Below are 24,442 nucleotides of genomic sequence, written 5' to 3' on the forward strand. Positions count from 1 at the left end.
TTTTAGTTTTAGTATTTTTAGTACTTCAGCTAAAAATAATTGTATTACTGCCAAGACAACATTTCAAATTTTCGTTTAATTTTTTAAAGCTTAATTTTTTTTCATCTCATTTTTATATTTTATTTCAATAAACCAAAACGATTTTAATACTTTTAGATTATTAACAATAACTACACTGGTTCAGTCAGACAACTGGAATCTGTCTGGAATATTCATTATACAGTTAACATGTTAACATTTCATTGCATTACATAGCAACATATAAAACTAAGGGTCATCAGAGAACAATTGAAAAGTTGATACTATGGGAACGTTCTTGCGTGACTGCGTCTGAAGCATGTGGGAAATTACCGTATTGTTCGGAATTTAAGACCCCCCCCAGCCAAAAAAAATTTGTTTCGCTTTTTGCATACCACAAAAATAACCTGTAGCCCATCTGACAATAACAATTAGGCTCGCCATCTCATAGTGAAAACCATGTAGTCTACCAAAATTTCTGGGTACCGTTGTTCTGTCGATCTGTCCTACCTTGTCAGTTTTTCCTACCGTAGCGCAAAATTATAGCCATATCTATCGTTTCATCCTACCACATCGTAAAATCCTACTGCGCGTTTCTGCTTCGCGTCTGTGACTACATCAAATATTTCAGTGTAACTTTGCCGCATATTCTTATTAGGTGATTTTACAGTGCAAAGTAACGTTACCTCATCAGATTGTCCTATGAAATAATCGGGTAGGATGATTTTACAGTGCAAATACCTCATCAGATTGTCCTAGACAAATAAACAGATAGGATGATTTGACAGTCTAAGTTTTAATCTGTATAGTCCCTGGACAGATGTTACAAATTTACTCTAAACCAGATGATAATGTAAATTGAAATAAGATTAGTTATTGAGATAATTTATAATCAAGCAGATCAATTTAGAACGGAGATTATTAATCAAATTCATTTCAAAATTCAAAATCATGCAACAGAGATGCACAATACAAAACAAGTAAAACAATAAGTTATTAATATAAATATGAACTAAGACCACACTGTGCTGCAGACTGTTATCAATGCAAATGATAAAGGGACATACACTGAAACTATACTACACACTTTTTGCACATAAACACATTTAGGCTACTGAAGTTGCAACATTTAAAATGTGCCCATCTATTGCAGCTCTCACACTGTACCTGGAAATAAAGGAGATGAATATATATGTAAATTAGTACATTTAAAACAATATAGAATCTGAAAACATGAAAAGAAAAATGACCTTTTCATTTAAATAACAAAATTCTACAAAAAAAACATGGCACATAAAGTTAAACTATTGTTTTTTGGGTGTGTGTATTATAAGTTGTATACCATTTCAATCATGCTTTCGTTGGGGTCGTCTTCCACACAGTACTCCTCTGCATTACCTATACATTTGTTAACATTAAAAAAAAAGATAAATATGAATTCATTGGACAATCATATCATAGTGTACTAAATGTCAACATAAACGCCATGAAAAAAAAAATCTCAGACCTGTTCCGAAATTACATTAAATCAAATCATTCTTGCATTACTTTTTGCATCCTTCAAGTTATTTTCTATATAATTTTCTTCTCTATCCCCTCTGTATATTTGGATATTCTTACTTGATTAAATACATTTTTCAGAGTGAAGATAGCATCTACAGAGGTGTACTACATGACACACTGTACATTACAATACATACATTACTACGGTATTACAGAATTAAAACAGCACTCACCTCGACATCCAAGAAGTGTGCAGGCTACTGTCATGCGTGCTGAGCTGACCGCTTCAGGCGTAGTCTGAACATTGCTGATCGTTCCTGTCAGCAGGTATTGTTCAGCAAACTGAGACATTAATTGACAGATGACTTAATTAAATTCATTATAACATATCCAGACCTGAAGCCACTCTTGAAAATATATGAACACATACATTCAATACCACAACTGCTGGAATCCATCTGCAGGTCGTGCTTCAGGGTCCGTAATTGCCACTGGGCTGTTTGCTCAATTCCTAGATGTCGTCGAGACATTTGTACTGTTTAGAATCGAATAGCATTAAAAAAAATAGATGAAACAGTTCTAACAAGGTTACCTCCAGTTCCGCAGAATTTTATGTTCATAAGAACGTTCATTTCCCATTGGGTCAATCACAAGGAGTGTTTTTTCAGGCATGTTGATAATCTGGAATATAATGTCATGTAATCATAAATAAGGTTTTAAAAATATTTTTAGATCACTCTACTAACAACTACAGGAAGCTGCTTAAATAAACCTTTAAATTATTGACCTAAAGCATTAAAGAATGTCTGCAGATTATGGAGAAAGTGTCAACACAGTGATTTAGTTATTTGCAGGTGAATATAACACATAAGAATATAAGTGAATGGTGGCAATATACTGAGGGAAAATGCCAAACGGAAGTGAGCATCCCTATGCCCTACTCCCTTCGAAGGGCAGAGCCCTTGAAGTGGGGACTTTGGAGTGAGCAGTAGCCTACTCCTACTTCTCTGCTCACAACTTTAAAACTTGCAGTGTGTCATCTTTGACCCTGCATTACCTAACACATTTCGGTAACGCTTTAGATTACAGCCCGGAAAGTACTTAAAGCGATTTTACAGCGTAACCTTCGGTGATTATAGTGTACCTATAACGTACTTACAATATAAGTATAAGGGAACAATATTTTAAGTTTGGGGAATAAAGGGGTAACATATAAAAATATTTATACTGTAAGTATTATAGAACTAAGGGGAACTTATTCTACTTTTATGATATAACAATCTTACATTTGGGAGCAATTTAGCAAGAACATACCTTTTTGAAATAATGGTGAACCAGTACATACTTTATAGGCTTTTTAAAAATTACAGGGTACATATCTATGCATTTATAAAGTAATCTTTTTAACAAAAGTGCACTGAAAACAAAAACTATTGCAACTTTTGCTTAAATATTGGGGAAAGATACTCTTGTTTCATGCAGTGGCGCTTGTTACCCTCTTGTTCCATGTAGATACAGGGTAAGTGTGACATTGCGTTTCTAAGGGGTAAATTAAACATTGCGTTTCATTGGCTGTAAATTAAAGTGGTGCTTGTTACCCTCTTGTTCCATGTAGTTACAGGGTAAGTACAATAAAAATGCATACACAATTTTATATCACTGACTCGGAAACCTTTATTTATTATACAAGCACCACTTACCCTGTAACCACATGAAACAAGATATATTTCCCTGTATTTAAAAAACATTGCAATAGTCTTAGCTTTTCTTGCATTGAAACATGTAAGGCCAAACTTAAACATATGCACTTTTGCTATAAAAAAACAACAACTAGAAAATAGATATGTACCCTGTCATTTTAAAAAAGCCTATACAGTATGTATTGGTACACAATTATTACAAAAAGGTACGCAGTGTATGTTCTCGCTAAATTGCTCCCAAATGTAAGATTGCTGTATCATAATAGTAGAATAAGTACCCCTTAGTTCTATAATACTTACAGTATAAATTAGTAGACATTCTATACATACCTGTTGTTTTTCAACGACCAGGTGCAGGTATGCATCAATAACCTAAATTAAGAAAAATAAACATGAATATAAATAAGATTATACAGTGCTTCCCACTTATCTTCCATAGCTGTCAAAAAATGCAAGAAAAAATATCACAAATATAGGGGGGTTAACTAGATTAATAAAAAAAATGATGTGCTTAATTGTAATTACAAACATATATACATTTATTGTATTTTATAATGTAATAATTTCACAGTTGATCTCCAAATTGATGCAAAAACAATATAGAGTATATATTTTAAATATTTGTTTAATCATATGGCGTATTTTTATGAATGAAAACAGCTGTCACTTTAAGACCTGCCGCTGCTGAGAGAGACGCGGATCTCACACGCCTCACACTCTTTACGATCATTTGATACTTTATTTAATTAATTTAAGACTGATCTTATGAGGACACTCGACAAAACGGACATTTTGACATAATTGTGTGTGTTTATATTTTACACCAAACAATCAAATCATATGCCCCGCCCATATCTAGCCTAATGTTTTCATGAAAAATGCTAATATGATCAATGGTGCTAGCTGGCTTTGTATGAATGTGACCGTAAACAGTTCTCTTCTCATTACTGCTATATATCTTTGTATAATAAAAATTAACATAAATAGTGAAAAACTTACCTCAGATGAAGAAGTTCTCACGCAAGTAGTAAAATATTATGGGCGTGTTGTTCAGCGTGACAAAAATGACGCAATATTGATGTGCGCATGCGCAGTAAGCCTTGGTAGGACAATCTGACGGGTAGGATGGAATGTCAGGACACCGTCTTACGTTTTAAAATCGCGTACAGGGGAAGTTTGGTCCCTTTAGCAAGGCATGCAAACATGACAGTCACGTGGCTCTTAGACGGCAAGCTTTTCTTTGACTGTTTGCATTTTTAAGACTGTCTTTTTGAGCTTGAGATATTCTAACATTACTGATTTTCTGGGCACACTCGTTTTACACGTATTTGGCACCACCAATTGTTGCGGGGTTATTATTGACATAAAAACGTTTACACCCAGACTATAAGACAAACCATTTTTTTCAGATGTATTTCTAAGAAAAAAAAACATTGTCTTACATTTGGAGCAATACATTACTCCAATCTCATTCGCGAAACGTAGTCCATGGCCAGATGACGGCGCACCAGGAAGCTATAAAGGACACCCGGACCAAACATTGTCAGCTACTGTGTCTTCAGTAAGTGCTCTGTGTTATATCTGCTCTTATATTATCCTGAAGAGAACGGCATAAGCAGAGTGTCGGTACTCGAACCCCCCCTCAGAGAGACTGGGAGTCGAGGCACCATTCCCAGCAAAAGTTCTCCCTGGGGCGGACGGATCTGAGGACCATCATCCTCTCGATGAAGGCGTCAGTCCTGTTGTCGCTGAGCTCATGACTTTGAGGGCAGACACCTCTGAAGAGAAGTGGCCCACATCTAGTTTTAGTGTGCCCACTTTTCTCCTCACTGCCCTCGGGAGGCTGGTCCGCCAACCTCACCACCTTTGGTGTTTCGGGGCGCAGCGGTTTCCAATGAGTTTTTGGCCCAGTCTCCTCCCGGGAATGTTTCAGAACTGGGAAGCTCACTCCCTCCAAGGAGAGAGTTGGAGAAGTATGTTCGGTTGTCCCCTGCCGGCAAGCCACTAGGGTACCTGCTAGGGCTGTAACCTCCCAGTCGACTAGACGATTTATTGGTCGACACGTTCTGGCTCGACCAAAATTCTGATTGGTCGATTTTTTTACCGTGTTAATTTAATCAGGTGGAAAGCACTAATTGCTAATGGGGGTGTTTTCAGAGCAACCCTGTTTTACAGGTAACAGTCTGTCTTCAGAACACCCCCCTTTTTTCACTTTTTTTGGATTAGCCCAACCCAATGCCTAAACCTAATGCGCAATTGCGCTGTGCCCACTGTTTGTATTTGTTTTGAGCCTATGCTTTATTTTTCAGTTATGCACTTTATTTTGTTTCTGCTCTCGTCTTGATCTGGTTTGTTTATAAATATAATTTTTTTATTAAAGTGGACGTGCCTTTTGTGTTTAAGAGTAAAAGCTTTAAGTTAATAGTCTATTCGTGTCTCAGCCGCGAAGCTGAGCTCCTATATGTTCAGCCTCGCTCTGTGCGGGGACATGCACAGAGCGGCTGAAATGATAGTGTCTGTCAGTTATTATAACATATGACAAAAACAATTGTCTAAATTATGTCGCATATTCCTCAACAGTTCTTGTGCTGAAATCACAAGTTGACATAGTAGCCTACTATTTACGGAAATCATAGGATAGCTATAATATTGCGCAGTGGCGTTGCACATGATGCAACGCTGTCAGAGCCGACAGACTCGAGTGTTTATCTCAGTGCAAAATAATATACTGCAAATAGTTTACTAGTTTTTATGTTTATTTATAATTAATTTAGGCGGACAAGGCTACCAAGTACTGTGCAGCTAATTAATCTAACGCTTTTTTCCGCGTTTTTCCAGGTTTCCCGGATATTTAGTCGATTTCTAGTCGAAATTTCAGGGCTTCAGTCGACCAAGATTTTCTTTGGTTGATTACAGCCCTAGTACCTGGCTGATTCCTCTTTCAGAATATTTGGCAGCATTGCAACTTCTGCCAAATGTGTCTCCATGGGTTTTGCAAATTATAGAAGCAGAGTGTCTCCTACTTAAGCCCACCCTCAGAGAGACTAGGGGTTGAGGGGTTGACTTGCAGCTGAAGCCTTCTCACGGGGAGATGGATCTGAGGACTGTCACCCTCTCAAGGAAGGCTTCTTGCAAAAAGTCATGATGCCTCAGGGCTCAGGACTTTGTGGACAGACCCCTCCAAGAAGAAGTAGCACACACCAAGATTGTAGTGTGGCAACTTCTTTTTCGGTGCCTTCGTGAGCCTTCTACTAACCCCGCCACCTCTGGTGTTTCCGTTCGGTCTAGGCTTGCCACCTTACACCTTCGCAAAACGCATGAATGCAATCAATTACATTTATGACTGATTTATTAGGTCAGTCTGGAAAGATGGTGTTTCAGCATCAAAGTGTCACCCTCGCTCACATAGATGCTTGGAGTTAACTAAACTCCAAGAAGAACTTTCTCCATTACACTTTTAAGAGTGATATGGGACTTGACTACGATGTAGGCACATCTGTCTTATGCTCATATCAATTCAATTCTCTCAGCTGTTGGCAATATCAGACTAAGCTAAGCCATCACGGTAAAGCAGTTTCAGAGACTGTTGGGAGTGGGACATGAGACCATTTCAGTGGTGACTTAAGACTTCCCTAAGGGGCAACCCATTTCACATCATCTGGGTTACCTGCAGATGCCTTCATACCCTAGAGATGTGGAAGAAACCTTGGTTCTTGGCCCAGGTTTTTGTGCTGGAGGCCCCCTGTCTGTGGAGATGTCAACATCCTTTATTGCATTTACATTCCCTGGAGATGATGGCTATATTTCTAGCACTGATATACATGCTCCCGGATCTCCCATGTCCCTGTCCACTCAGACAACACATTGGTAGTTTCATTCATAAATCACAAGGGGGGTCTGCAGTCTTGCACTCTCTGCAGATTGGCACACCAGATACTCTGGGCCCAGGGCAAACTACTCTCAGTGAGGGCAGTTTACATCCCTGGGCACCTGACTCTGGGAGCAGACATCCTTTCGAGGCAGGGGCTATGGCCTAGGGAAGTGGTCGCATCAGAGGAGACGACGCACTGTCCGCTCTGCAGTGGCGTATGTTTGATTTTGAAATTGGTGGGGACGGGGACATCAATATATAAATATATTTTAAGTTTTGATTGAAATTATTGCTAGGGATATATCAGTGTCACTGGATATTGGTAGGGACACGTCCCTAGCGTCCCTACTAAATTCTACGCCCCTGCCGCTCTGGTTCTCCCACATGAATCCAGTTCCATTGGGGCTGGATGCCATGGTTCGGCCGTTACCGAGGCTACACCTGTACTCTTTTCCCCTGATCTTTCTGCTCCTCTTTCTGCTTCTGGTCTCTCAACTGAAGTTGTTGAGGCCATCCTTAACTGAATGCATTAAAGCAGAAACTCTTAATTTTTTGGTGCAGAACCAAGTAGTTGGTTCAGTGCTGAAGTTCCTTCAGGATCGCCTTTGTGCTGGGTTTAACCGCATAAAGATGTACTCCATTTAGTGTGTGTTTTCCATGTAAGTGAGCTGTCTATATAAACACCCTGTGTACACGTGTAAGTCTGCGTTTGAGTAATTTGTTGGTCATATAACCACTTCTCAAACTAGAGAATAAAATAGGATGGGACTTCATTTTTTCCATGGGGAATTGATTGGATGGTTGTGGTTTGCTACTGGTCAGTTTGATGTGAGTGCGTTAGCAGGGGCGTAGCAACCGGGGGGGACGGGGGGGACACGTCCCCCCCACTTTTAGAAACAGGTGATTCTGTCCCCCGCATTTTTTTTTACTCCGCGCCAATATTTCCGCCCGTGTTCTCTGATTTGTTACTTAGACTTGAGTGAGCTAACATTCAGCCAATCACAGCGCGAAGCATCTATTGGGCGCGTCTGCCATGAGCTTCAAATCTTTTGTTGCTCTTGCGAATTTTCGTGTTTGTTTAGTCGCTTTGCTGTTTGGCCGTCTAATGCACCCCAGAAAAAAAAGCAGAGGACTACATCATTTTTTTTCAAACACACACTGTTACAGTATGTCGCGATTACATGAATCACACGTAAAGTTTCCTTATTATGATTTAACCTACTGTAACGCTGTAAGAAGTGTAAGACAACAGAACCTGTATGGACCTCGTCACGTCGCGCCGGATTGTGCCGAGTGTGTGTTAAATGCTCTCCTACTTGTTGCTTTGGATAAAAGCGTCTGTTAAATGAGACATAACAGATTATTCCCAGCAGGCACACAACGTCATAAGACGTTGATATTTGGTTAAATTTTGGTTGCGACGTCGGGTGACCAAAATTCAATGTAAATTCAACATCTAATGTCAATGTTAAATTGATGTCCAATACCGAATACATTGATTTAGGTTTTATTGATATATTTTTATAAAATGTCTGTTGTATAAAATTACTGTAGGCTAGATGTAATCTGTTATGTACTCATTGAACACTTTTTTTGGTCCAACTGTTAGTAAGATAAAAGTTATTGTTCAAGTGTAGTTTAACTGAAATATTGTAAATATCATAAAATATCTTTATTTCATAAAAATAAAGTATAGATGTCCACAGTTGTCTGAAAGTCCCAAGTCCTGCAATATTTTTTTATTTCGAGTATGATTTCACAAAAATAGGTTGCTGTAAACTATCATGGCATGTTCCCAAAATTGGCACTAGAGTGCTGTAAAATGCCAATTGCTATTCCATCTAGAATTTATTATTATGAACATCACCTTTCAGTCCCTCCAGAAAAACGCGATTATGCAATCGCATGATTCAATAATCAGCCAAAGTCCGCATATTTATGCGGGGGCATTTTTTCAAATACGCCGCACTTTTGCCGTATAAATTGCCGATTTCCACGCAAAATATGCGGGGCTTGTATGATTTCATTATCCCCGCATTTTTGTTGCAAAAAAAAGTCACATATATCTTAGCAGAAAGTTGAAAAATGTTGCGTTTGCTTCACACGAGAGCAGCCGTTTCCCCCTGTTGCCATGGGAACGTTATGAAGTGACGTAATTACGCGACATGAACATCATTGAAGAAAAAAAAAAACTGTAAAACAGGAAACATTTTTTTCATATTTTATTTATTCATTTTTACAGAAGTTGTAGCATATTCCTTTTGTAAAGCTACAGAACTTGTTTGACTCATCAATGTTTTGTAAGTTTGAGCCATGTGTTTATTAAGGTCTGAAATAAAACAAGATTAAATATTCCAGCACTTTCTGTGATGTAGTATGCTTGCTTATCATAGGAAGTAATAAGAAATAGCTCTTTACATTAAGGTAGTAGCCTAGTGAGAACAGGGTGTTGGGGAATCACTTTTTCTCTTTTTCATCAAACTGCAGTTTTTGCAAGTTCCCGCAATTTCATCACATAAAATTGCAAATATCCTGCATATTCCATCGCCGCATAATCAAGGATTTTTGCCCGCAACAATCACAAAAAAACTCCGCATTTTTCTGGAAGGACTGACCTTTGGGTCACATCACCACACCAATTTGTCCCCCCCACTTTTATAATGGCTGCTACGCCCCTGTGTAAACACTTCATCATGAGAAGAGATATCGCTGTGAGAGGGAGAGAAAGTTATTTTGACTAAGATTATGACGCACATGAATTTTAAATACATATTGATGTGCACAGATACATTTTTTATAAATACTGTAATATTCCATAAAAAATAAGAATTGGCTATTTTGATTTCATGGTGAGTTTAAAGACACCTATAGTTGGACAGTTAATTTAAATTAAATTGTGTCTTAAAACAATAAATATTCTAATACTTTTAAAGAAAAAGTAAAAAGTGAGTTCCTGCCTCCACAAACATTTGATAACCGGAAGTTTTTGTTGTTGTTGTTGTTGTTGTTTTGTATGAATCTTTTGCACTGCTTTAAAGTATGTATGCAATTTTTATCTAAAGAGTTCAAGCTTGGTACTTTACAAAGGAATCTCCCAAATAAATTCCTTTGGTCTGATCACTATAATGATGTCATACCTGTGACTCATGCATTCCTAATTTAAAAGCTAACGATTAACTGAAAGGTTATATAGTCTATTTATAAAAACAAACTCTGGAGACATAAGGAATAACAGTGGGCCTCCTCGGCAGTAGCAGATCTCCCTGCTGCTCCTCCTCCGCTCAGATGAGGGGAGGATCACTCACTGAAATCTGATACATGTGCTTCCTCGTGAGTTTATCCCGATTCCAGATCGCTCAGTCCATGTGAGAGAATCGGCTGGTTCAAATGGAGATATCTTGCGAGCCGTGCTTACTACTGGATTTCTAGAGGACAGACTGGAAGAATGATCTCATTTCACAGTGCCGATCACACACTGGTGCTTCACGTACTTTATTATTAATCTCCAGCTCTTGAGAAGGACTCTACCGGCTGGACCCAAAATTTAAAGCAATGGATCCAGTAACGAGGTGGACACCAAAACAGGTTGTTGACTGGATGAGAGGTGAGGTTAAGATTTGTATTTCTTGCATAATATGTATGCTGGTGGTCGTTCAATTTTAAATGGTCTCTCTCTCTAGATAGCCAGTGTACGAATCTAGGACGTGTGCTTTGTTTACCTGTAGTAACGTTACTTTCGACGAAACCAAGATTAGTGTGTCAGCAATGTTCGAGCACCAACAAAACTCCTATGTTTAAAGAAACTCATGGTTCTATAGCGTGGTTTAAAAAAACAAAAACATTTATTGAAATAGCATCCCACTGTAGGCTACTGCGCGTTTGTTATGCAGGAGTGTTTTACTCCCACAGTTCTTATTGTTTTAGACAGATTTATCAAACCGTTCATCTTTTTTTCCAGAAGATAATTATACCCTGCCATTTGTGTAAATGATTGACACATAAAAGGCTATTCTTCAGTGTTGAGAACTTGTTTATGTGTAGCTGTGAATTACAGACGAATTGGAATTGAAATGAATGCCAGTTAAATTCAAATCTGATCGGTCATTTGTGAATTCGAATCGAGTACCAGTATTTGTGTAATCAGGAAAGATTAATGTAATAATAATAATAATTGTGTGAAGTCATAATAATGTAAGATTCAAATGTGAATTGGACCACCTGTCCTTGCATGAATTGGAGTCAAAATCCACTTATAAAGTTTATTGTCTGTTAGGGTCAATTTGGAATCTGTGTGGACAGTTGATGTGACACATTCAAATATGTATAGCCTATCTGAAATTCCATGGAAAATTATAATGTAGTCTATATTTGTATTGTAAATTCCCAGCTTTCTTAATGTCTCAATTCGTCATGCAATTTTGAGAGAAATATGCAACACGCTCATAACTACTAATACTATTAGCCTACTTATGTTTTGGTGAGTTGGTTGCAAACTTATTTGTATGCTACATCACAGTACATCACACTTACAGTATGCTTACATCAAACTGAAGGTCATGTTGGGTTGAGGTGTGGACTCTTTTTTTTCTAAAAATGTTGTTTGTACTAATCAAATTGCACAAATTCATGAGAATGTTCTCATGAGATCGGGTTAGAAATATGGAAATATAGCCGTCTCAACTTTTAAATAGTTCAAAAAAATCTCTTTCAGTGAATAATAGTAATAATAATATAATTATTACTTTGTCGAACTCAAATTAAAAGTGTCTGGTATATCAGAGGTTTTTAGCTGTCTTAAAAGTTTGACACATGCTCTAGATATACGGTTTAAGAGGGGGAGAAGGGGTGGGCGGGTGTAGTTTAGTTGTTTAATTGGTTCAATTGTCCCTAAAGTTTCCTTAAATAAAATATATGTTTAGATTTTTAGACAGGCAATTTTTTTCTGGCACATCTTTTTGAATTTTACTTGGCACTTATACGGTAAAAAAAGATATGTTTTTGCCTTTCAAACTACTTAAAAACAATCATACTGGAGCATTACATTAATGTTACTGTCCTACTATATTAATTTGAGAGACACAAGTTAGTTTGTCCTTTATCTGACAGTACTGACTCAGTATCCTGGAATTATAACTTGCTAAAGGCACAATGGTGACAGTTAAAGGATCAACCGTTGCAGGGTTTGAACCAACAACAATTAGTAACCAGGTGTGTTCAACTGCTATGCCACATGACTCTGAAACAAATGTAAATAGACTTTGAGCACATACAATGATATAGTGTAAACGGTACTACTACATAGCAAACATACAGAAAAAAAAAGAATAGGAGCATCAGTTCTCTGTTGAATGAAATGCCTAAGGCTTTAAAGGTTTGTAGTGGTTCACGTGGGGGCTCTTGTTTCTCAGCGCTGCTTCATTTATAAATTATTAGATTTTTTTGTGCTCACGAAAGTCAGTTGCATTAAATAAATAAAACATTCAGGGAAAAGTAGCCTACCTTCTCACACATTCTTGCAAACAAACATGCATGAACAGACAGTAAAAGTTGAATGGCAAGTCTTTAAAACTTTTGCTTGTTTGGAGTATATTCATGGAATGCTATATGCAAAAACTGCAGTGAATAATTTCACACTTACGAAATTGAGTTTCATTCCTCCCCTTCTACTCCCTCTACACTTGTTGAGGGACAGCTGGGTGCCGTACATTCTTTTTCAAAACTTCAGAAGCATCCAAAAAATTCTCAAAGTTCTCAAACTATTGTAGATGAATGAGTTACAAAACCTAAATAAAGTAAAAGTACTCAATGAGCTGAACCTGATCCAACCTGATCAATTTCCTTTATTTGTGAATGAATATTTTTTGTAATCCAGTTTAGCTAATTCATTGCAATGATTCTACTCAAAGCAATTAATAATTGGGCATCGCCGCTTTTCTTGCAATTTTTCAATAAATGCACAAAGTCAATGTCAGTATTGTATAATACTTGTAATATTTAAAGTGTCATATTGACTTGATTTATGGTGTTCTTGGATCATTTTTGGAGGATTTAAAGGTCCAAATCCCGTTCATTTAATTGCATGAAAAAACATCCATCAGAAATTCTGTTTTGAAATTTTCGGTGTTGACATGACATGGGTGTGTAAATGATAACAGACTCATTTCTTTTAGAAACTAGTCCTAACTAGTCGTTCAAGGTTTACACTGATTTTGACCAGTTATCCAAGATGCTGATTATTATATTGTCCCTAACTAGGGCTGTGTATTGGCAACAAAGTCACGATACAATATGTAACCCAATACAGAGGCCACGATATGATGTATATCAAGAAGTGGGTCTGCACTAAATTTCACCTCAGCAGAATTTAGTATAACAGCTGTTATTAAACACTGCATAGGGTCATTGCAAACTATAGGAAGAGCAGGCAGTTCCCCTCCTCATGAAGAGCACTGTAACAATATAGTTAATGTTGTAGGTTTCATATTAACATTGGGCAATCCCCATCAGATAATTAATAATAATAATTCAATTTAGATAAATTCGCTTTCTTCACTGTAGCTCACGTACACGCACTCAGACAGCCACTCACACAGATCGTGCTGCACGCACAGAAACATTCAGCAACACAGAAACTTCTTAATGCGGCCATGCAATTTTTATCACTAAAATAGCTTCACAACTGAACTCAACAAGGAATTGCTAACATCACTGTTTTTGAAGCAATTAAAGTCACTGCTTTACTGTTAATAGAGAAACGCTGAATGAGGGAATTCATTCATGCACAATCTCTCTCTCTTTCTCAGGCCCATAAATGAACACAGACTTGATCACACTTTTCTGTTAATAGAATATCAAACTGGAGATCGCTAAACTGTAAGCTTACCGGCGTTTTCACAAAGCCAGTGCTTGCACATGGTTGCCAGGTTGAGAAAAACTAGTAAAACACGGTTTTGCGCAAGTGTGAATCTCTGATTATGTCTCTTAATATCAGGCAACCCCAGTTCTAGCCTTCATATTATATTATATTCATTCATTTCAGCACATTTGCTCTCAGTTTTAAACACTGTTATTGTATTCAAATTAAGATACAGAAGCATCTGCTGTATTCAAAGTACTATGTTACGATACATTGTTGTATCGATGTATCGAACACAGCCCTATCCCTAACCTTACCCTTTTCCCACCTCAATAGCAGCAAATATATTTTGCAGTACAACATAAGCACTATAAGTACATTGCACCATTTTTGACGTAAGTTCATAGTAGTTAAGGACTAATAATGGGGGAAGAATTCATTTTGGTGCTGAAATTATACACTGCAATGATACTAAATGCTAAATGTAGAAAATGTTTTTTTATGTTTTGTTTTTCTGTTGTAGCAGAAATGCAATCATGTGACTAAACTTCTAAAAGTTTCTGAACCATATGTTTGTATTGTGTGTTGTTGTTTTTATGGATATCATTACTAAAGGGGAACTTCTGACAATGATCTCATTGCCTCTCTGTGGTAAAACTTTTGTGGATTTCCACCAAGGCAAGACATCTAATAGATGTGTCAGTCATATTCTTTTAACAGTTAAGATACTTCAACCTGGTCATGGTTGAAATTAGGCCTGTAGCGGCGCGTCGATGACGTCGACGCTTCGACGTCAAAAATTCGTCGACGTCATATTTTTTTGTCGACGCTTCTTTATTTATTTATGTATTTATTTTTTTGCACCGTTCCCGGCGGTACAGCTCGCCACACACACGTGGGAGACCGAAACATTGCAGAATCGAGGACGAAACAGCAACCTCTTCACAGAATTCCCAACAAAGCCATGCAAAAGTCCCAACAAAAGAAAAAGTCCTAAAAAAACCAGCTCGCACTAAATCATCGAAGGTATGGGAACACTTCAAATTTAGTCCCAAATGTAAAGGTGTTGTTATTTGCGCTCTTTGTCAAATGGAGTTGACATCCCAAGTCTCCCGCATAGTGATAGCGGCTCCCCGATGCCCGCAAATTAGTTAAAATCTCCCGGAATCTAGAGCTCGCGAGCTCCAAACCGTGTAGCGCGCGGCAGCGAGGGAGAGAGCGAGAGACCTTGCGCGTGTGTGTGCAAATGTGCGTGTGTGCCTTATGAAGCGCATGTAAACCCCACCCCCGTCAACAAAACCGAAAAATCAGTCCGGATGTTTTTTATGAGCACTGAAAACATTAAAATGAGCACCACATCCAAGTGTGATAGGGCTCATTTGAGTAGCCCACCAAACATTTTACAGTGTAGATACTCTGTAAGAACCAGATCAAAATTGTTGTGCATTGAATGTGCACTCCTGCAATTTCCATGTTACAAAAAAGAATCGTTCAATTAGTCGTTAGATTAGTCGACTAATCGATCAAATAATCGACAGACTAATCGTTTAATTAATAATCGTTTACCCCAGCCCTAGTTGAAATGTTTTAATATTTTCTTTGCTGTAAGTATGATTACTTTTTCACAGACTACACAGTCATCATGCTAACCATGCAACAGCACATTACTCTACAGTGACTATTTCAAATATTTCCAGATCTGTAAGCTTGAATGACAACAATATATTAGTTGAAGAACATTTTGTTCCAGGGCTTACCTGTCATGAGGAGCCACTGAACCAACAAGTGTACCTTTTCCATAGGTTCTGTTAATTATATTAATGTTTTAATCCAATGGTTTCCATCCATGTAACCACAACACCATATGTCAACCCTTAGATCTTGTTATCGCCATATGGCATCTTCATGAGATTCTCGTAAATATTTAATGGAGACTCTCTGTTGAAGTTTACATGGAAGAGGTGCCCGGTATTTCCTGTTCTCTTCTTTAATTTTATGGGACTGCATTTTTGTAGTGTGCAGTATAGAAGTGTTTTGTTTTTTGCAGAGTTGCAGACACAAATAATACAATACAAAATGTTATGGCATTGATCTTTTCAGAGACATTTCGATACACTCTACATTTCTACAAGAGACCCTTGATCCCACTTTGACAATCCGTTGATATTTGCATGAATCCATGCTCCGTTTATAACAGCACTGAGGTGACAAGGCGTGATCCTGCTGGCTTTTGCATTCAGAACTGAGCAACCCAATGCAAATCTCCCAGATCACAGTAGCTTAGTAGAGCCAGAATAAGAGCAGTGATCTCTACAAACACATAGCTTAACTCAACGTGGGAAATGCAACCTCAGGTAGCACATCACACACAGTTCACTGCCCCTCCATGAGTGCCTAGCCAGGCAGAAAGTTGGACGGGACACTGTGGGCTCGTTGCTGCAAAAGGCCTAATCCTCAGGAACAAAGGGAATGCCTATTAAACACACAAGTTCGTCAATGAAAGGCATAGAAATAAGCTCTAGGCAAAGTTAGATTTTGATGATCATCTTATGTTCTTGTTTAGAGAATCTCTTTATTTTGTGGAAACTAGGTGTTCATGAACATGTCATCAATGTCTTTGTCTTTGAAACACAAATCAAGATATTTTAAGGAAACCCGAGATATTTCAGTCCTTCCATTGGAAGTCCATTCTACCAAAGTTTTGGATTTCACTTTATTTAGTCCCTTTAACACATTCTATTGACTATAAGTAACGTTGCACCTGCATGTCTACTAACTCTCATTAGAGTGTTAGTAGAGTTTTAGAAGACTGGTAGGGGTTCGGGTTAGAATACGTTGACATGTACTTGCAAAGTTACTTAGTCAGTAGAAAGTCTGTTGGCGGAGCATCACAATATAGAGTTAGCAGTAGGATTGGGTATCGTTTGGGTTTTATCCGATTCCAGTAACTACTCGGTATTTTTTAAACGGTTCCGGTGCTTAAACGGTTCTTAAATCGGTACTTAAGAAAATGAAACCGCACACACTTTATCAAAAAATAATACCCTTTAATTTACAGGGCCAAACTGGACACAATATTAACTTAAATCTTTAAACAATATAAATACAAGTAACATATGGTACTAATAAAACCAATATAAAATAAAAATTCATATTTACATAATATCAAATGAAACAATATTGTATCAAACAATGTAATAATACTGGAGATTGCAGAGCTGCCAACTCTCACGCATTGACCGTGAGACTCACGCAAATTACCCTTTTCACAGACAAATAGGACATTGACACCGACAGACAAGACAGAGAAGGTTACTTTTGATATGGAACAAATCCACAGCTGTCAGATTCTGTCAATATTTTTACGAGATTCACACAATAAATAACGTTTTGGCTCTTTGAAATGTGACAGATCGCTGTAGCGCGTCAGTTCAAACGGCACGTGATACAGCAGCCTACAAATCCACTGCTTCTTAGCTACGCAGCGTTGAGTGAACCTATGAAAGAGAACATCTCTGGTTACTGGTGTAACATATCTCTCAATAGGGAACGGGACGCTGCCAAGCTCCTCGCGCTGCCGACCAGCTTCCTTTTTCGGCAGAGAAATCTGAGGTGCAGATGGCGCGCGCGCGCCAACATATTATGACGACGTAAGTGCGTCGATGCGGCGCCCGCGCCATCAGCCAATGTATTGGCTTGATTCTATATGGGATTCAGACTATCGGCACACCCAGAGGGCGTTCTGACACGTAATTTTACACGTAAAATGCAGCCAAACCTTGCGAGAAAGGGCGCGCATGCAAGACAGAAGAAACTGTGCTCCAAACTGTGTAGCACACGCACGGGCACGGCGGAGAGGGAGAGAGCGAGAAAACTTGCGTGTGTGTGTGTGTGTGTGCGTGTGTGCCTAATGAAGTTAGGCACCGAAATCAGGCACCGAAATTTTCGTTCTTATTCGGTCTGGTTACTACCGTTTACGTCGGAACCGGTTCCCTATTGGCACCGAGTTTCGGTACCCAACCCTAGTTAGCAGATATTAAAGCTGCAGGAATTATCAACTTTATGTGAGTTGTACTTCAACACCCTCGACACGGCACAGCGCGGATGAACACAATGTTTTGAGGGGACTCAAAACATTGACTGTGTCAGTCGCCGCGCCGGTGTGGATAATGGCATTCAGAATCACAGATTATTCTTTTTGGAAGTATGACCAACATAAGAATTTTCACTGCAAAATGTCATCTGAACAAGTAAGTAACATCCACTTTTGTTCTGGTTCTGACATTGCAGTAAATCGCGCTGATTAAATCTAACAATCGCTTATAAGTTATCATATCACACAAAACCGTGCAAATTATACTTTGTTCTCAAATTGTTAATGTTAACAACGTCAGCATTGCGTGACTACATGTAATGTCCGGTTGCAGTCTCTTTTTTTCTGTAGCCACTCCGACGTCCGAACGAAGTCTTTTGCATTTTACAGCGGGTGAATCTGTTGTCACTGGTGATTGTCGTTTGAACCTTTCTGGATCCGCCATCAAATTGATAAGTTTATAATTATATCAAGTGCTGTGAGAAAAGGCTATAAATCTCCACCTCCAACATCCTCACACGCAATATAGCCTACTAGCCGAGACTCCTTCTTTATGTGTACAGATGTGTGTGTACAGATGTGTGTGTACGGATGTGACGTAATGACGCAAAGACATGCTCGAATCTCCCGCGGAAATCCACCAGTACCACTGGAATTAAAAACATTATTACAAGCTTACCGCTTTGAATCGAGCTAAGGCAAGCAGATAGTTTTGAACACTGGCTGGTTATGTATTTTCTCAAATTTTGGATAATTTTTAACCCCCAAAAAGCTACGGACTGCAGCTTTAAGCAGACAGTTTACTAATACTCTAATGAGAGTTAGTAGGCAGATAGTTGCAAAGTTACTCATAGTCAACAGAATGTTCAAAAGGGACCATCAAAATAAAATGTTACCAAACTTTGAATCCATATGAATCTAGCAGTTTTATCCAAGACACTGTCATTTTACATGAAAACCTTTTATTTAGGATTTCATATAAACATTGATAAATACACACTATTAATATGATAAAAGAAGCTTGACTTGCGAGAACAAACCTAATTGGTTCTTGGACGTTAAGCAAGCACGTTTGAGCTTCCAAAAGAATTCCAACAGATTGTGGCTTGTTCTTGCAGTTCTATTGTTAGAATGGTTGCCTCAAAAGGGTTGCACAGTGTCGGTTCTCCTTGAAGAGAAGTCTGCATAGAACATAGAACAATAGCAGTGAAAACAGCAGTTCAGAAAGCATCTGATCATAGCGATGTGGATATGTTTGTACAAGCTCTGCAATTCGACACTCCAGTCAAGTCACAAGTCAGTCAGTCAAGTCAAGTTAAATTATATAGCACTTTATACAATAGATTGCTTTAAACCATCATCTTTAGTATTAGACATGAAATATCAGTGTCAGAGTCTCATTCATTTAGAATTACTTTAATTACTACTATTATTGCTACTGCTACTATATACTAACCTCGACAGACTGAATGAAGAAATGAACCTGGAAAGAAGGCGCACCAAAAAAGGTGGAGCCTCAGAGCCACGCCTACATACGTAATCACTACGGACCAATGGTAGTTCAAAGGTGATTACCAGCTGGAGTAAACTTTCCCGGGAAGTTTTCTTTGCTGTATTAAACTCCCAGAACAAACTCAAAACGAACTTCGTTTCATTCTGATTTTCTTTTCGAAAGGACATGCCACTAGTTCACTTTTCTTCAGCAAGTCACACAATTTGTGGTATCATTCATGTCTGTAGCACAAATGGCATGAGGAATAGAAATAGAATGCAAAAGTGTATGTTCATAAATATTAAATCAGTAGATTATAACAATTATATTCGTGTAATTATACTAATCTGAGAACAGTTTTTTTTTTAGTTTTTTTTTTTTTTAGTTCAGTTCAGATTTACAGTGCTTATGTTCCTCTGGTGTGTTTCCACTGCTCGCAATAACACAAAAGAATTGGGCCTCCTATTGCACGGTGTAAAGGTCACATTATAATACCCCTCATCCAGCACCTGCAATTGGGTAAACAGAGGAAGGGTGTTACTGCATGCACAGACAAAGAGCCTGAACTATATCAGGGCATCATGGGAAATCCTGCTCTCGCCTTCTCTAAAAAACATACCTTTATTTATAGGGTCTTTGTTCATTGCACACTTGCATATGTAATCTTTCTAACGCCAGGATCATGACATGGTTAAAATGGATTTGCTTTTTATTTAAACAGCTTTTATTACGGAAAAATCAACATGCATATTGCAGAAAGACCAGTCCAACATGTCATATTCACACTAAATGCATGTAGATGCTTGACATCAGTCTCCTGCGTCAGTCAGAGGGATTTGTGTTTGTGTGAGATCTGAGAGTAACAGCATCACGGGGTTTAGTCATTGACTGAGAACAGATTGGTGCATGTGACTCATCTACAGCAGTAACTTTCACATGCTTTGAAAGACATCAGCCATAATATCATTTGTCTATTCTCTCAGTGTTCATTCAGGATCTATTCAGACTTCCATACCGTATTGATTTACTGTATTTTCATACTTAAGTGCAAGGAGTTAACTTTCACAACTTCAGTGACATTGAATATGTCCCCAGAGTGCTTTATTTATGCACTACAATTGATTAGTAAATGAAGACATCTTTGCTATGTTACATTGTTGTGTCTAAAGGCATTTTTGTGTCATTTTTTTTCATGGGAGAGAGCTAAAATTCAGACATATATCAGATCAAAGCACTTAAAGAGGACCATATGCTTTTTTACATTTTCAACATTCTTGTGTGTAATGTTTGCGTTTGAGCATGAAAAAGGCCTGCAAAGTTGCAAATCAGTGCGCTCTTTTTTTTAACTCCCTGAAATGCTGTTTTTTGTGTGTGTGTTTTTTTTTGGTTTCCTCTGCATTTGGGGAAACGAACACGTCACAATATTCCTCATTTAAATATTTCCCGCCCAAGGCATACACATAATAGAGGGGGCGAGGCCTGGTTGTGTTGTATTAGTGTGTTGAAACGCGCGGTTCTGGTAAGGAGTGGGAGATATTATGTATATATTATGTAAACACAAACTTTTATGTTAGATGTGATTAATCATTTTGACAGCGCTACATTAAAAATAATTCTAGTTTTGAAAAACAAAATCAAGTCTATTGCCTCTTTAATTAGCACACACACATATATTAATAGAATTACTACAAAAAAAAAGATTTTATTTTGGTCATATTGCCCACCCCTAGTGACCTTTTTATAAATCAGTGTGATGTGTCTAAGAAGAATGAAAATGCTGCTGGCAAAACTGTAGAACTGTAGCGTGAGAAAACCATTCAAACCATTTTAATAAAAATAAAAAAAATTGTTACAAAAATATTTGCAAGTGGAATATGAAAATCGTAAGTGCTTGAAATATGCTGAAAATGGAAACCGGCAATCTGCGAAGGTTAATAATGAAAATTTAAAGTCTGTATTTTGTTAAAGCACTTGATGAATTCTCCTTTATTTTGTTACCAACACATATCCTGCAGATCGAGTTTGCAGAAGGTCAACAAATGGACATGTGGTCACATGCACATTCAGTTATGACGTGTCCCATCCTGGAATCTTGGGCAGATAGTACCAAGCATAGGTGACAGGCTTTACTTTTTAGCTGGTAATGACATGAGCTGAGAGATTGGATATAACTTTGCTTTGACAGGGATGATAACCAGTCTAATTTTTTTTTTTTTTTTTTTTTTTTTGCGATACTCAATACGAAACCCTTTTTTCAACCCATATTACACTGAATATCATTTAATATGTTATTATTAAAAGTACTTAAATACTGTGGAGTGGAGTCACCAAATAGTAGGCTACAGCTGTTGTTTTGGGCTTGTAGTAGTAACACTAATTTTTGAGTTATGTAACTATTATGACACGCTAATTCATTTTGTTTTGCTAAATACATCTAAACAGAAGTGCATAGCATCCTACGGGAAGTCTCTCGCCATAATGTCATCGCCCATGGATTAGCACAAAGAAATGTAAGTATTCCTCTACGATTCATTACTGCGTCTTGGCCCCTTTCAGCAGGAAGATCTACTACACATTCCTCTCTCCTCAGAGGAAAGGTTTAGGTTGTCTTCTGTCTCTGATTACAGTCTATATTGGATATATTTGCAACAAACAAGTTGAAATATGATGCAGGAATTTCATAATTATGATCTTTTCCAGTGGTCCAGTGCATGTTTTATGCTAAAATAAGGGTGTTACAAAGTAGTTGTTAAGATATGGGAAGGTTTGTCCCAGTAATTATGGTTTGGCAGAAGATGATGTGGCAGAGTTTGGTAAGGGTAGATCCAGTCACAGATGCCTTTTTGTTTTCAAATCTGCTTCTGATTACAGGTCTCTCAGACTGACTTTCATCCCCTAGAGTCTGCACTGTTCAGCCACAACAATTACTGTATAAGGAGTTAATGAGGAGATTTTGGCAAGTGTGAGATCCCTGAGCGGCTCTTACAGGCCTGGCTATGAATGGCTGGCAGGCAGAACCCTAGTTTATGTGTGCAGACAAGTGGAATGTGTGAAACCACCTGCATTGTATTATTATGTTAATTCATAGAATAATTTTTAAAGAAGTGATGAAATTAAATCAGGAATTACCGTTCTCAAAGTAGGGAAGTCCTGGCAATCACCGTAAGCAACCTTTTTATGTGCATGGTTAGCATATAGACATACAGCCAAATGCAAAGCCTTTCAAAGTATACTCCATTTGAACGCATGCACAAGCACAGGCGGTTAACACATGCTCACTAGAAAGATTAATCTTTGTCCAGTGTCTGTTCTATTTATCTTCAGGAGTTAAGACCAATAAAATGTCTTCATACTCTTTAGAATTGAATTAGAGTTGCAGGATTATCCTAACCTCCTCTGCATAAGCACTCGTCAATGTGGGCATCAATTGTTTTTGCCTTCTCCAGTAGCTTGTTTTTGTCCCATCTCTTCAGTTTCTTCTTTGACTGTGAAACAGTGGCCGGGGTTCTGGTAAATACTAGATGCATTCACAAGCTGAGTGTACTGACTGGTGCAAGCCCAAAATATACTTCATGTTTTGATGCAAATGTTTAGCATCTGAAGTGTATAGCCGAGCACATGTTCTTATAGAGTGTACTCTGTTTGGCAACGTGCGTGAACAGAGGCAGTCAACATGAGCACTTGAAAGTATCATCCTAGATAAGATAAGAATGTCTTTGTGTAACTGGTCCTACTCGACCCGCTCTGAGTGGGATTCGAACTGTTGTCTCCGGCCTTCAATGCGGGCGCGCTAATAAGGACGTTAAAGATCGCACCCTTTAAAGTTACAGAGATTGTTTTGGCTTTACAGCAGCTCTAGAATAAAGTTATTCTCCAGCTAAAGTTAGTTTTGATTGATTCACTTCTGTTGCAAAGATCATTAGTTATTAACCTTGGGGTCGCTTACACGACACTGTTCTAACAGAAAACCCTTAATGCGCTCCGGCCCGCTCATCCGCACAACAACAGTGCCTGGTGGCTCGAGAACACAAACCTTTTATATCTGCGTGACGGCTAACAGACAGCAGACAAACGACTAGTAGTGACAGCAGCGGCAATCCACCTGTCACTCAAGTGGCCACGCCCTTAATTATGCAGAACGTTAAGGCTTAATATTATTTAGATGGATGAGTTATAAAAAAATTCACCCCCCTCACAGGCAAAATTAGCTATATAGATCAAAACAACTTTTTGTACCAGGCTGTAAATATTTTTTTTTTTCTGTAAAGTTGGCCATTTTAACATGGGGGGTTATGGGATTTACTCTCATTTGGAGCCTGTCTCTAGCGGCCAGTTGATGAATTGCAGTTTAAGTCACTTCCGTCTTGGATTCAAGAGAGAGACCGAAAGCTTGCCGCTTGGTGATCGACATTATTCTTGCACGAAGAAGAAAGCTACACAGTAAACAACAATGGAGGACATACAGCAGATCTTGTTCTTGCTTCTCGGCATGTGGCTGTTTGTCACAAGAATACGACAAGCTTTGTTTGGGCAAAGGCTGTATAGGCTGCAAGGAAAAAAACGTGCAAGTGACGATTCTCTGTCAACCAATCAGCGCTCTGCAGTGAGCCTATCTTCAGCCTTTAGGTACCCCAATGGAAGGGTCCCAAAAAAGTGGTACGGTGTGGTTCGGGATAACATTCACAACTTCTGACAATCGAAACAGAAATAATTGCGTACCATACTGTACAGTACTTTACCGTAGCACTCGGTGGAAACAAGCCATTAAAGTTGCGAGAATTTCTTTACTCATAACACAAATTTTTGGCACCTGGGGATCTCTAGTTGTTGCTTCCAGAGAAGATTGTTGTTCCATTTCATCAGTTTTTTTAGACTTTGAAACAACAGGATGGACAGGCTTGCACCCTTG

The 24,442-nt window shown here is 38.3% G+C and overlaps 1 protein-coding gene across 3 annotated transcripts in view; it reads left to right on the forward strand.

Annotated features, from left to right (window-relative positions):
- Positions 1-10,409: 10,409 nt before the first annotated feature.
- The window catches only part of LOC130088904 (connector enhancer of kinase suppressor of ras 3-like), a 109,254-nt gene continuing 95,221 nt past the window's right edge, over positions 10,410-24,442 (forward strand). For 2 of the 3 annotated variants that reach the window (XM_056255894.1, XM_056255895.1), the window contains exon 1: positions 10,411-10,696. In XM_056255894.1, the coding sequence (XP_056111869.1) occupies positions 10,645-10,696 (52 nt within the window). In that variant the 5' untranslated portion in view covers positions 10,411-10,644. Of the gene's footprint in view, positions 10,697-24,442 lie in introns of all 3 variants that reach the window. The other variant, XM_056255896.1, reaches the window with a different exon arrangement.

This window comes from Rhinichthys klamathensis, unplaced genomic scaffold (assembly GCF_029890125.1).
Source record: "Rhinichthys klamathensis goyatoka isolate OS25496 unplaced genomic scaffold, OSU_Roscu_1.1 h1tg000123l_1, whole genome shotgun sequence".
Lineage (NCBI taxonomy): Eukaryota > Metazoa > Chordata > Actinopteri > Cypriniformes > Leuciscidae > Rhinichthys > Rhinichthys klamathensis.